The 13,093-nt window shown below is 35.8% G+C and overlaps 1 protein-coding gene across 1 annotated transcript; it reads right to left on the bottom strand.

Moving 5' to 3' along the window:
- Positions 1-2,076: 2,076 nt before the first annotated feature.
- Positions 2,077-9,875, bottom strand: LOC104090006 (protein HEAT INTOLERANT 4). The gene is made up of 14 exons (XM_009595035.4): positions 9,431-9,875; positions 8,784-8,822; positions 8,587-8,640; positions 8,375-8,438; positions 7,657-7,715; positions 6,880-7,004; positions 6,587-6,646; positions 6,328-6,386; positions 4,835-4,911; positions 4,568-4,606; positions 3,234-3,296; positions 3,076-3,123; positions 2,825-2,953; positions 2,077-2,556 (listed from the first exon to the last, which is right to left on the bottom strand). Exons 1-14 carry the CDS (start codon positions 9,734-9,736, stop codon positions 2,509-2,511), a joined length of 1,170 nt encoding a protein of 389 aa, XP_009593330.1. The 5' UTR covers positions 9,737-9,875; the 3' UTR covers positions 2,077-2,508.
- Positions 9,876-13,093: the final 3,218 nt, after the last annotated feature.

Below are 13,093 nucleotides of genomic sequence, written 5' to 3'. Positions count from 1 at the left end.
CAAACGAGTTATTACAAGATATTTAATAGCATCTCTACCAATGACCACCCAATCCTCTAATGTTCACGTTAATTCCTACCTCATATTTATCATTGCTTCTTTTCTTTTTGGGCGAAGGAGGGGGAGAGTGCAGTTTTTGAGTATTTGTACCATGAATTTTAGCACTCACTCCATTACTATTTCCTTATTAATCTATTCAGAAAAGAATCATACTCGGTATATTTAAAAATAATTTAAATTTAAATTGTTAGTTACTTTTAATGACATGCTTTAAATTTACATAAATCTTATGACACGTTTAACACTACTAGTTCCAAAAGTCTTTCTTTCTTCGAAAAATGCCAAATATACCATTGTACTATCAAAACATGATTTAAATATATCTTTCGGTATACTATTTGGCTATTCTAGACCCTATCATTATACTTTAAAACAAATACTCTAATTTTGGATGGAGTGTCACGTGGCTGCACTAGATTAAATCTGAGGCACTGCTAGTGTCGCAGATTTTCTTTGGTTGTTCACCTCAATCCATGGATATTAACTTCAATTCCATTTACTTGACCTCTTGATATTCTTAAAACAAACTTCATATTATCACATTATCTTTCTCTGTAATTGCCCATAGATGCAAACCAGCAAAAGTACTTGTCTCTTCTGAGCATCCACTAGGATCAGGCTTGGGTTTGTATGCAGCTAACTTTCTTGGGTTTGTATGGTTACAAGGTGGGTTGCTCTGATGGTAAGTACCCTCCACTTCCAACCAAGAGGTTGTGAGTTCGAGTCACCCCAAGAGCAAGGTGGGAGTTCTTGGAGGTAAGGATGTCGAGTTTCTATTGGAAACAGCCTCTCTACCCCAGGGTAGGGGTAAGATCTGCGTACACACTACCCTCCCCAGACCCCGGGTAGGGGTAAGGTCTGCGTACACACTACCCTCCCCAGACCCCACTAGTGGGATTATATTGGGTTGTTGTTGTTGTTGTTGTTGTTGTTGCTGTTGTAACTTTCTGTGTGTTCGTCAGACTTAGTAACCATGCATATCAGCCACTAAGGTTGGCAAGTATTTGTAAAGAATGAGCTGGAGTTAGTGAATAAATGGGTTTTCGAGGGCGAGAAAATAATTCATTATAGCCAAATAATGTAACAAGTGGTATATTTAAATCATTTTCGATAGTATAGGATATATCTGACCCTTTTCCGTTCTTTCTTTTTTAAATGTTAAGCCAATGCCTAAACAAACTGCGACACATAAATAAAAGGAAAAAGGGTCAAAATTACCCCCTTAACTATGCGAAAATGATCACTATGTCCTTCATTTTACTTTCGCCCCACTAATGTCGACATTACAAAATTAGTGCAAAATTATCCCTTTTCCGTTAAGACCCTCCACCATATGACCAACACCATCCCATGTGGCATGACATATCACTGAGGTGGACATCACGTGGATGCCTCCTCTGCCCCAACTCGATTTTACCGGTCCCACACTTCTTCCGCCACCACTATCTCTCCCTCCACCCAACCACATGCCCCAAGTAGAAATTCATGGCTATAAAGTACCTTCTCTACTTTCCATATGTACCCAGTATGTTTATCAATAGACCAAAGGCAGAGTCAAAGCTTAAGCAAATGAGCTAGATCAGGCATAGCTCCAATTTTTAGATTGAACTCCAAAAATTTCACCGGTTATCACATGGTGTCCAACTCGGTGATATATCAAGGTCATGGAATGGTATTGGCCATGGTGGAGGACCTTAATGGAGAGGTATTTTTGCACTAGTTTTGTAACATCAAGGGCATTACTGGAGCAAAAGTGTAACGGAGGACATAAATGATCATTTTCGCACAGTAGAGGAGTAATTTTTGGCCCTTTTCCCTAAATAAAAAAGTAGGGAGTAGGATCTCCATAGCCTAAAGAGACTCATTTGCTTTTTTTAGCAGAGGCTTTCAGTGTACATAAGTAGCCATACCATAGCTGCAAATACTAGCAATGTCCTTATCCCAATCGAAAATGCAGGAGGCAAGCAGTTAAATTTGGTCCTGCTTAAGAATAGCCATGCTCACATTAGTATCATATCAGAAGAACACCTCCATGAGTGGATACAACATTCACTCAAATTTATTTGAAACTAAAAATTTATAGCTTAAAGTCAAACTGGGAACCAACTCTTAATTGCAGCTCCTATTGTCTGTAGGGGTGAACATGATAACTGAAGCTTCAGTTGAAAAGGATTACATTTGTATCCAAAATGAGAAAAAAATTCACAGCTAGCGAAGACAAGAACACGTTGCCAAAATTTTTTACTGAACTCTAGCTATAAGGTTGAGACGAAAAAACTACATTTTGCTTCTGTGGATCTTCTACATCCTCAAATAGTTCCATAAATCCAAATGGTTGCTTCAAGGTACAAGCCAAGTTGAGCAGTATGATTCCATCATGCAGCTCCAAAGTAGGCATCCAAAAGTACATGGTTCGACAATATAGTCGATTATATTTTGATGCATCATTCAGAAAACTTTGTGAGCCTTTCCATAGTATCTGTTTATGAATGGAGACTGCAAAGAAAATTTGGAAACAAAAGAAAGAGGTGAGGACCACGAATTTTATTTGCAACATATCAAACAGTTAATAATCTATATTGAGTCTTAACATAGATCTCATTTTAATGTTGTGTTACACTAAAGCAGCAACAGCCTAAATCTTGAGGGTTCAACGCTCTCAAATTATCAGTTTCATCAAAAATCTCATACAATTGTTACGCAGCCATGTGATCATGCATAGACCTATTTATACAAAACTTAGGACTACGAACAGGATACTGACCTTGACCTGAGATACATCAGGAGCATCAGGTGAGGGCATTGGATAAAATTTATAAAACTTCATACTTTGAAATGCAGCTTTTGCTTCTTCACTCATCTCCTGTATAGCTTTTTTCCTGGCTTCTCTTGCCTAAAACGTGGAAAATTATAAGTCGTGAAAATTCAGCAAATCAAGCACTCTGGTATTGACACAAACCAACAGTTTTAACACGAAAAAAGATACAGGATTGCGACAAGATTCTCAAAATATACCTCTCGATTATTCTTCTTTCCTTCACGAACCTTCTCCTTCACAAATTCCTATAATGACAAAGATGATTCATTGAAGTTTTATAGTTTTTTTGACAAGGTAAAGATTTATCACCGATGTACAATGAGTACTGTCATTTGATATCACAAGGAAACGTTACCATAAATTCATCTTTTTTATCTGCCGCTAACTCCTCTGCCTCAATAAATTTGTCTGCCATTTCCTACAAATTATCACTCTAAGTTAATAGATGGTAAAATGGCTTGAAAATGGAACTATACACGGGCATATACAGATTGGTACGACTTGAAACTAGCAAAACTTGCAATACTTGAACCAATAGAGGAAATGCTAATCCTCCTTCGTTTCATATTGGAAAATTTACCTCTTCAGTAAAATGAAAATTTTATCTCGTTAAATCAATTCAACTTAAGTATAAACTGTAACTATTTTATATAGAGCTTCGCCTCTCTCCTTGAATGGAACTGACACCAACAATTCATACAAATTAAATTTTATTTTATTTCAAACTTGATGCAGTATTCTATCAACTAATTACTCTGCTTCTTCACGTGTCAAAGTTTATAATCTTAAACAGTGTTCAAACTTGACACAAGTTTGCTCTTCAATCTCCAAACGCCTTTGGTGAGAAAAATGACAACCCATAGGATGATTATTTAAAGCCTCGCTCGAACTGCTAAGAAAATAAAAATTTGTCCACTCTTACATTTGTCTAAAAACATGGAATCATCATAAGGAAAGCCAAATTGGAGAAAAGGCAGGATCTGGTCAGAAATGGCAGAGTGACGTCCAGAAAAGGTAAACGATATTCTATTGTGGGTTCCAATGAGAGTTTTCTCCTTTCCATTTTATTCTAGTAAAATGGAGAAGAGAGAAGTTTGGTTTTGGTTGGAAAAAAAATTCTTAGTGATAGTCCAACAAAAAAGAGAGTTTATTTCAAGGAATTGCTGGATTATGTTTATTGTGTGTAAGCAAACGCTGCAACAGCAGAAATCATAAAGCTAACATACTGAATTGGATAGTAGCAAACAGCAAGTTTGACATTAAGATTTGTAACGATCCTTGGAGTTTATCAACGCTACTCAAATTTTTTAAACCTCAAAATCCAATCAAACTCACAAATATGGTATCTCAGCAAGAACCTCTGAGTTCTTGCAGTTTACTAAATTAGGATAAATGGAATTCAATTATGCAACAATCACACAAATATCGAATAGTTTCTTTTTTCAGCGGAACAAGTTTCTCTAAATTTAGGACACTAAAAGGAGAAAATGGAGAAGTTTCTTTTTATAGGAGAAATAGATAAGTTATCAAGCTGGTGGTCAAATGTCTTAAAGAGCTTCCACATATGAGGCCAATCAAAGAACCAACTAAAGAAATTCTGAACAGCATTTTAATTTTCATTTGGAAAGAGGACGGCATCCAAAAGTAGACAGGTGGCAGGGAATAAAAAGAGAAGGCTTTTAAGCATACCTCTGGCTCATCAAATTCCCAATCAAACTCGCAAAACACCTGAAGCAAAACAAAGTCAAAACGTTCATAAAATTGTGAAGACCATGCCTATATGCCTATACTTCTCTTCATACAACCACTTATGAATCTAGGATACAACATTGCCCCCATGTCACTCCCATCTAATAACAATATCAAACCAAGAAAAGTCATCCTCAAGCAATCCCTTTTATGACGCTAGCATTGTGGAATAGCTATTGTATAGTTTACTAGTATTTGAAAGCTTACAGGCGGTTCTGTTGGGAATAAGATCTGCACGATGGTGCTCTGTTCAAGTTCATCTTCTGCAAACGGCTGATAGAAATCTGCCAAGAAAATAAATGTCAGACTTCTACCCAGAAACAGAACCCATCAAAGACAACTATAACGATTAAAAAACGTACAGAGCAAGGAAAGTTAAAGTTGACAGTTTATCGTCTCATTCACAAGTGAAAAACTGCAAAAGAAACAGTAGAGGAAAATGTATGAAACCGAAGCACCAAGCTAGAGTCAACTAATATAAGAAATCATTAGATATCATCTTCTCAAACAAACTTAAATCCACATATAAAGGGGCTTACATGCTTGATATTCAATTAAATAATTTTATGATGATTATCAGAAACATCTTAATGATTTAACGATGACGTTTTATAACAGATCAAGTATATGTAAATACATATAAAAAGAAAAAACTATCAGCAAATCAGACAGCAAAAAGTCAGTAACTAAAAGAGTTTAATTTTCTACACATTCAGAAAAGGTAGAACTAAATTATATTCAGTGCTAGCACACAGACAATGCAACTTTAAAATATTGAATTTTCTGAATTTTAAATAGTGACTTGTATCATTCAGCGATACAAAATTAAGCAATCCAGCCAAAAAGCTTCACTCAGAAGATAGTTTTCTCAAAACAGCTCATTAGAGATATATTAAAATTCATTCCGGAGACTCCCAGCCAGGGATAAGCACAGCAGTACTCCAAGCTTTTATTCTCCACTTATAGATGTTAGTACCCAGCCATGCCCAATAAGTAAGCCTTACCACAATTAGGCATTACCCAATGCACCTTATACAAAGAAACATGTCCCAAATCTGACTGTGCCATCTCAGAATGAAGAAAAAGATAGGATAAGTGACCGACTCATCCTCCTTACAAATATAGAAGCAATTTGCTAACCTAAACCCCCTCCCCCCTGTTGAATGTTATTCTAAAGCAAATTAACCTGCAGTGCAACTATTAATCTCAGAGGTCCACATATCCTCCAAGCAAGTTTATAAGGATGCTAATCATCAAACTTGTTGCTTTTAGAAATGAGAATTAATGAGAAAGGCTTGATGAAGACCGTCTTTACATGTTAATAACTCAAGTCCACATATCCTCCAAGCAAGTTTATAAGGATGCTAATCATCAAACTTGTTGCTTTTAGAAATGAGAATTAATGAGAAAGGCTTGATGAAGACCATCTTTACATGTTAATAACTCAAGTAGTTATGGACTAGCAAGTCCTAAGATCTGCTTCAACACAACAAATGCGGGGGAGGGTGGGAAGGGAGTTACCTCTGAGGATAGATTCTGAAAGAAAGATATACGCATCAATTATCATGATACTATAACAGAATCAACTAATCTCAGAATTTAAAGCAGCATAAAGGTAAAACTTAAGCTACGTTAATGATGGGCACAAGGAAACAAATAAAGGGCTTAATCTCCATAGCTATTGGAGTTATCTTACTTACAAGGTAAGCAATATTCAAACTTCTTCACTCGCTCCAGCTTCAAGTGTTTTAAACCAGCCCTGGAATAAACAAGTAGAAAGATATTAATCACGGAATGTTTTCCATTGTCTCCTATCACCTCTTTAACACAAAAGCATCATGCATCTTATGACAGTGAAAAATTCTCCTCAGATACCATACTGAGAAAATTGAGTGCCTTACAGACCAAATACCACCAGCCAAACCATCAAAGAAGAATGCAGGAGGTAAGGAAGCTGACCTTCTTTGAGTACACCTCAGAATAAAAATTTGGGATTTGAGTCTTTCAACTTGAGATTCCCTGTTGGTCAGCCAAAGAATAAAAGCAGCATCAGAAGCCAAGATATAAAACAGTTACATAAGACATACAAGAGAGGCAACAAGAAAGAAAATTAACCAAGGGACAATACCGTTGTTCCAAAGGAACGTATGTTGTTTGAAGCCATAAAGACATACATAAGACTTACAACGACAAAATGAGAATGAAAATGAAGCTGTTAGTGTGTGTGTGTGTGTGGTGGGGAGGGCAAATACCGATTTTCCAAAGGTATGTATGGAACCCAGTCCATTTTCATCTGTTTCATTGGCAGTATCTCTTCAGCTTCCCTTTGTACAGAGTTTATTCCAATTTTATCAGAAGGTGGAAAAGGAGATACAACCTGTTCAAAAGGAGGAATAAAAATGACACTGAAAGAGAGGAGATTATATAATGTATGTTTAAGGAAGAACAAAGAGTTTATAACCAGCCTGTACATGAGGTAGAAGGATGTCAAGTTCTGAAATCATTTTACTTTTACAAAAAGCACAAAAGCTAGAACCATGGTAAGGTTCTTGTCTCAAAAAAAAGGGAAACCATGGTAAGGGCACCTTAATAATACACTAGAAACCGCAGAAAGTCGATTGAAGTTATCAGCAATTGTTCTCTAGTTCTTTTTCTGTCTTTCCTAGGTTTAGTCTCTCTCTCTCTCTCTCTCTCTCCGCAATGTTAATACTCTTCTATATGGCTCAGCCCAAGAAATTTCATTACTCGAGTGTACAACCTTGTCATATTTTCAAACTTCTTAAGGTCACTATCAATAAGGGGATGGGCTCAAAAGTAAATTCTTTGTAATCTCCATGCCATCCATTTACGGGGGGACCAGACTAAAGCTATACGCCTATACCCGACAAACAAGAGGTCAAAATGGGTCAAATTGAAAAATGCAACCAATTTAATTGTTATGAGCAGTGAAGAATATCTAAACAGAAGTGAAACGCATAAGGTTAATAGTTCTAACTATTTCAATATAAAGCTAGATCTTAGAGACTTACAGCAACCACAACAGGTATACACGTCACTTTTGATTGGCCCTGAAAAAAAACCAATTGTGCTGCAAAAACAAAAGACCAGTTAGTCATGAAGCAAATTAATTGAGTCCATGCGAGGATATTAGTAGCAAGAAAAAACAGAATAAGAAGTTGAAAGAATACGATCGCCTATGCTAAAGAAAAAGTGTTTCAGAGTACATAAAACAGAACTTCTTATTATGAACAGTATCAAATAACTAATCACAAATATTGACAGGAAAAGGAAGGTAATCAATCAAATGTAAGGGTCAATTACCCATACATGAAATTATGCAGCAACACTCAAGTAAATAGAAATTTGAACATAGAAAACGGTGAGAAGATAAATATTCACTAAAAACATTGGCAGAAAAAGAAGAGAATGAATCAGCTGAAAGGGTCAATGATCCCCAGGTGAGAACTTGCATAGGAAGATTAGAATAAAGAGAAAGTTGAGCATGAAAATGATGAGAATATGACTATGCACAAGACAATGACGGAAAAAGAAGGGATAAATCAGCTGAAGGGGTTGAAGATGTCTAGGTGAAACTATATATCAAGATTCAGCACTAAACAGAAAGCTGAACCACATTGTAGAAGCATTGCACCTTCAAAGATCACAGCTATAGTCAAGCTACTTGGAGCATATCACATGAATATGTCCATAGAATAAGTAAGGCGACAAGCTTCAGCTACCACTTACGTTCAGTACAACCAAAAAGATAGACTTTCTTTCCATGCAATTCTCCGCCTTCTTCAAATGCATCCTATCAGAAAACACACAAGACCTTTGAGTTATCTGGTCTTTTTTTGTTTGAATAATTTGCATACAGAAACATAAGGCAGATAATGCACTGTCTTTCTTAATACAAAATTTTATTGAATCAAAAAACAAACTGAAAATAACCAACTCACTTCGAGATTCGAGAAATTCCATTTGTATTGGTAAACCATGTCTATCTGATCCCACTGGCACCGAGCAAAAGAATAAATTCAAATTTCAGAAATTATAAGCAAGAAATTAAGTACCATAAACCAGAAAGCCATGCCAATGAATAAACAGAAAGCCATTTTCAAAAAAATGAATAAACAGAAAACAATCAAATTCTAACCTCTGTGCCAACAGGAAAAACCTCTTGCCATAGATCTTCCTGCAAAATATTCCAATTGAAACTGTAAGCTAGCAGGCAAAAGTATTATTACCTGTCTACAAGAGCAAGGAGGAAACTGCAAATCTTCTGCAATAAAAGTTCAAACGAGTACAATTGCAACTATGAATCTAAGCACAAAATACTATCATCAAACCATTTAGCAATTCAAAGAAACATATCTACCCTACATTATTAAAGGGAACAACAAGATTTCGTCAAGGCTCCCCTACACAAGATTACACAAAATACCCCAAAAAAATATTTAAGCAAAAGCCCGAGTGAGCATTAACAATCATGGCAGTACCAAACCACAAATGGAGTAATTAGCACTTCAAACGATCCAACTTAACCTACATTATCAAAATAAAACAACCAATAAAAAAGTAAATCAAATACTCGAGCAAAAACCCATATCATTACAATCATTCAAGAACATTCAGCTATGAGAATCCTCCCAATCCATTCTACTTTATTGAGTTATTCAGGCCTATTAACAATCATTGAACTACCAAAGCATAATATTTAGCAGTTTAAAGATTCAACTTACTTAACATTATCAAAATGGAAGAACCAAAATAATCCACAAAAAAAGGGGCAGGTAGCATTACCAAATTACGCTTATCAGGGAAATACTCAGTCTCAGTTTGAGGCTTAGCAATCTTGGCTCGTTTAGCTCCGCGCTTAACAACACCTTTGCTAGGCTCTCCTCCTTTGTCATTGTTCTTAGGCTCTTCTTTCTGAACAGATTCGCCTTGCTCCGCAGCTGATTGGGATTGGGCTTCGGCGGTCTCATTCTTGTTGGTCGCTTCTTCGGTGGTTGCGGTTTGTTCTTGGCTACTAACCTTCTCCTCTTCCTTGGACTTGCCTTTTCTTCCTCCTACTTCTCTAGCCTTTCTCTTTGTACCTTTCCTCATTGTTTATTGATTTTAAGGGTTTGTTGGGGGTGAGAATTTGAATTGGAAGAGGAAGAGAGACGATGGCGGAAAATAGAACAAACCCAGAAATAGAGAGAGGCGCTGAGGTAATAAGGAGGCAATTTGCGTGAAGGGGGGTGGGTAGCGCGTAAATCCAACGCGACCAAACTGACCTTTAGTGGGAGGGAGATTGAAATTTTTGGTTAGTTTCCCCCCCTTCTCAAAACTACATAGAAGTACTCAGATTCATGTTCTTGTAATTTAACCCTCTTAACGTCGCCCTAAATCATAATTAAAGGGAATTAAGACAATTAACTTAACTAGTGGTTCTGAATAATTTAGGGGTCGTTTGGTTATTGGTTAGGATTATGCAGGTATTAGTAACGTAGAGATTAGTTACGTAGGATTTAGTTATACAGGATTTAGTTATGTTATGATTAATTATGCAAGAATTGGTTATGCGATAATTAGTTATATAAGGATTAGTAAAATATAAATATAATTTGAGTATTATTTATTATTAGTCTAGTTTATTCTATTACAAATATTATTATATTATAGATATATTTTTAAACGAAAAAATACAAATATGAATAGAGGGTATTCTTGTTATTCGTGTTTTAATATAAGTATTACTAATACATATATAAGTTATTCCACCTTCTACCCTATATATAAAATATATAAATTCCTTCGTTACTTATACATATATTAGTTATGCGGAAAAAAAAAATATGAACTAAATATTGTATTAGCAATTCTATCTTTTATGTGGAAAAGAGAAAAAACTAACCAAATATTATATAACTTATGCTAGATTTTATGTGGAGATTATTTTTTTCTAATTTTGTAACCAAACAATGTATAGAGTTATCCTAATTTTAGTACATGGATAACTCCTATCTAACTGACTACCAAAACGAGCCCTCGGTCATTTTGTCATCATAGCAAATAAAATGGGTTCGATAGAAAGTAGAGGTGGGCATAATACCGACCGAACCGATAATTTCAGTTTATACGATTCAGTTTATTCATTTTTTCGGTCGGTTTGTAGTTTACATATTTTACAAGTTCGGTGTTCGGTTCGGTGTTCGGTTTTAGTATTTCGGTTTTCCGATTAACCAAAAAAACGAAGTTGTTTTAAGTATGTGTAACACCCCGAAAAATTTCGAAGAACTTAAGCGCTGGTAAAAAAGTTGATGTGTGCTAATTATATTATTTTGTGTGCGGACGAGGACTATTAATATAATGGATATCAATTGGATTTGATAATAAGTGTACGAGGCATATTATAAGTGATGTGGGTCTAAGGAGAGCCCTAAGTCCAAGTCAAGTTGGAAATTACATGATAGGCTAAAAGTTCCAAATGAGTACGCATAAGACCAAACTTTAGACGAGCATATATACACATATATAAGGAGTTACGTGATGGATGAACTGTCAAATTAAAGATATTCGGGTCTAGTTTAAAACACTTCAAATCGTTCGTCATTTGGACACTCCTACAAGAAGTTATGACTGAATTACCAAAGACTGTCAGAATGTAATTCTGTGGTCAATTCTGCGACCGCAAAATCATTATGCGGGCCGTAGAAGTGGTATGCGGACCGCATAATGATCGCAAAATTGACCAGTGCAGCCCATTTCTGGGCATCGGTTTTGCGGTCCATTGTGCGATCTGCATTCCCATTCTGCGGTCCACCGCATACCTCAGTTCGGAGGGTTAATTTCCCTATTTTTATAACCCGATCCCATTTTGATAAATAAGCTTTGGGGTTTATTTGGGGGCAAATATCTGATGATTTTAGAGAGAAGTGAGAGTGTTCTAGAGAGAGGAAGTAGATGAAGTATTTTGTTCACCAAGATCTTGTTCAAGCCTTGAAATCCAACAAGGAAATCTCACAAGATCTTCACTCAAGAGGTAAGATTCAAACCTCTAGTATTTAATTTCGAGTTTGGGGTAAAAGATGGGTGATTGGGAGAATGGTTTTTGGGTATAAGAATATTATGCATATATGCTTGTACCAATAAGGTTTGTGGAAAGATTGATGAGCTCAAATAAGTAAGGATTGGTTTGTAGAGTGAAGGAAATCTTGTAGAAAAATCTTGTAACCAAATTTGCACACCTAGTGTTTGATAAAATGCTCAAGTGAGCTGAAACCATGAATATCTTCCTAATTATGGTTCATTTTTGTTATGTTTCTAAATAGATTTAAGTTGCTAGAATTTCCGGAACCTCGTAGTAATGTGAGGAAAGCTCAAGAAAGATTGGAGCCGTCCGGAGGTCAATTCACGTGAGAAAGTTATTTTAAAATATCGGCCTAACTTCAAAAAAATAAGTATCTTGCCTAACTTTGAGTGGGGGAATTACCCCTTAGGCATCGAGTCTTATGTGCCATTTGTGAAATATAAAAAGCCGTGTACGCGAGGTGATGAGTACGTATTCGGGCTTATATGTGTAAAATTTATTGGGTTAAAGTCTTAGGTATTTTTGTGTAGTAAATTGGATAATTGTTGGTATTTATTAAATCATCTATTTGACATGCCTCAATCCTTGTTTGTTGAATTTGTTTTTAAATGATAATTTGGTGTGATTATCACTTGAATTTTTATGTGAATTCCGTGAGTTTGCTGATTTGATATTTCCTGGAAAATATTATATTATGGATTTTTCATCTGCTAATAAGTTTAAATTGAGGCGTTAATATAATTATCAATCATTTGGATTAATGAAGGCATTACCATATACTGAGTTATTTTTCATCTATGTTGTTGTTGTTCTTGAGGTTTTGTGTACCTTGTGTGGAGCCTTAGGCTACTTGCTGTGAATTTAAGTGAATTTGTTGTATATTTAGAATTGGTTGTGGCCTACGAAAAAAATTGTGATATGAATTATTGTGTTGTCGTAATAATATTCTGAGTAAAATGTTGTGTGATTTGAGTTATTATTATGAGGACATAAGTGTGGCATTCCACTGTTGATATTACGTGGGTATAAGGGTGGCATTTCACCATAGTTATGTGTGTTGGGATATTGCCCGGACGGAGTGATAAGGGTGGCTATTAATAAAAGCGATAAGGGTGGCTATTGATGTTGTCATGGCGGAGAGATAAGGGTGGCTATTATTATGAAGTGATACGGGTGGTTATAGGAGATATAAGGGTGGCTATTGTCAGGGATGATACATGATGATGTGGGATTATTTTGTTGGTGATTTTTATATGATGTTGTGATTTTTTCTGGTATTTATTTTTATCTCTTGTGCAACTTGTCTTGTTGTTGGTAATTCAATAATAGTCCGATTCATGTTGAAATTGTGAGCATGTGGCTATTGCCGGGCAGATTATGTTATTGGC

This window comes from Nicotiana tomentosiformis, chromosome 5 (assembly GCF_000390325.3).
Source record: "Nicotiana tomentosiformis chromosome 5, ASM39032v3, whole genome shotgun sequence".
In the NCBI taxonomy this organism is placed as follows: Eukaryota; Viridiplantae; Streptophyta; class Magnoliopsida; order Solanales; family Solanaceae; genus Nicotiana; species Nicotiana tomentosiformis.
The sequence above is the reverse complement of the archived record's forward strand: the minus strand, read 5'-3'. Positions and strand labels throughout refer to the sequence as shown.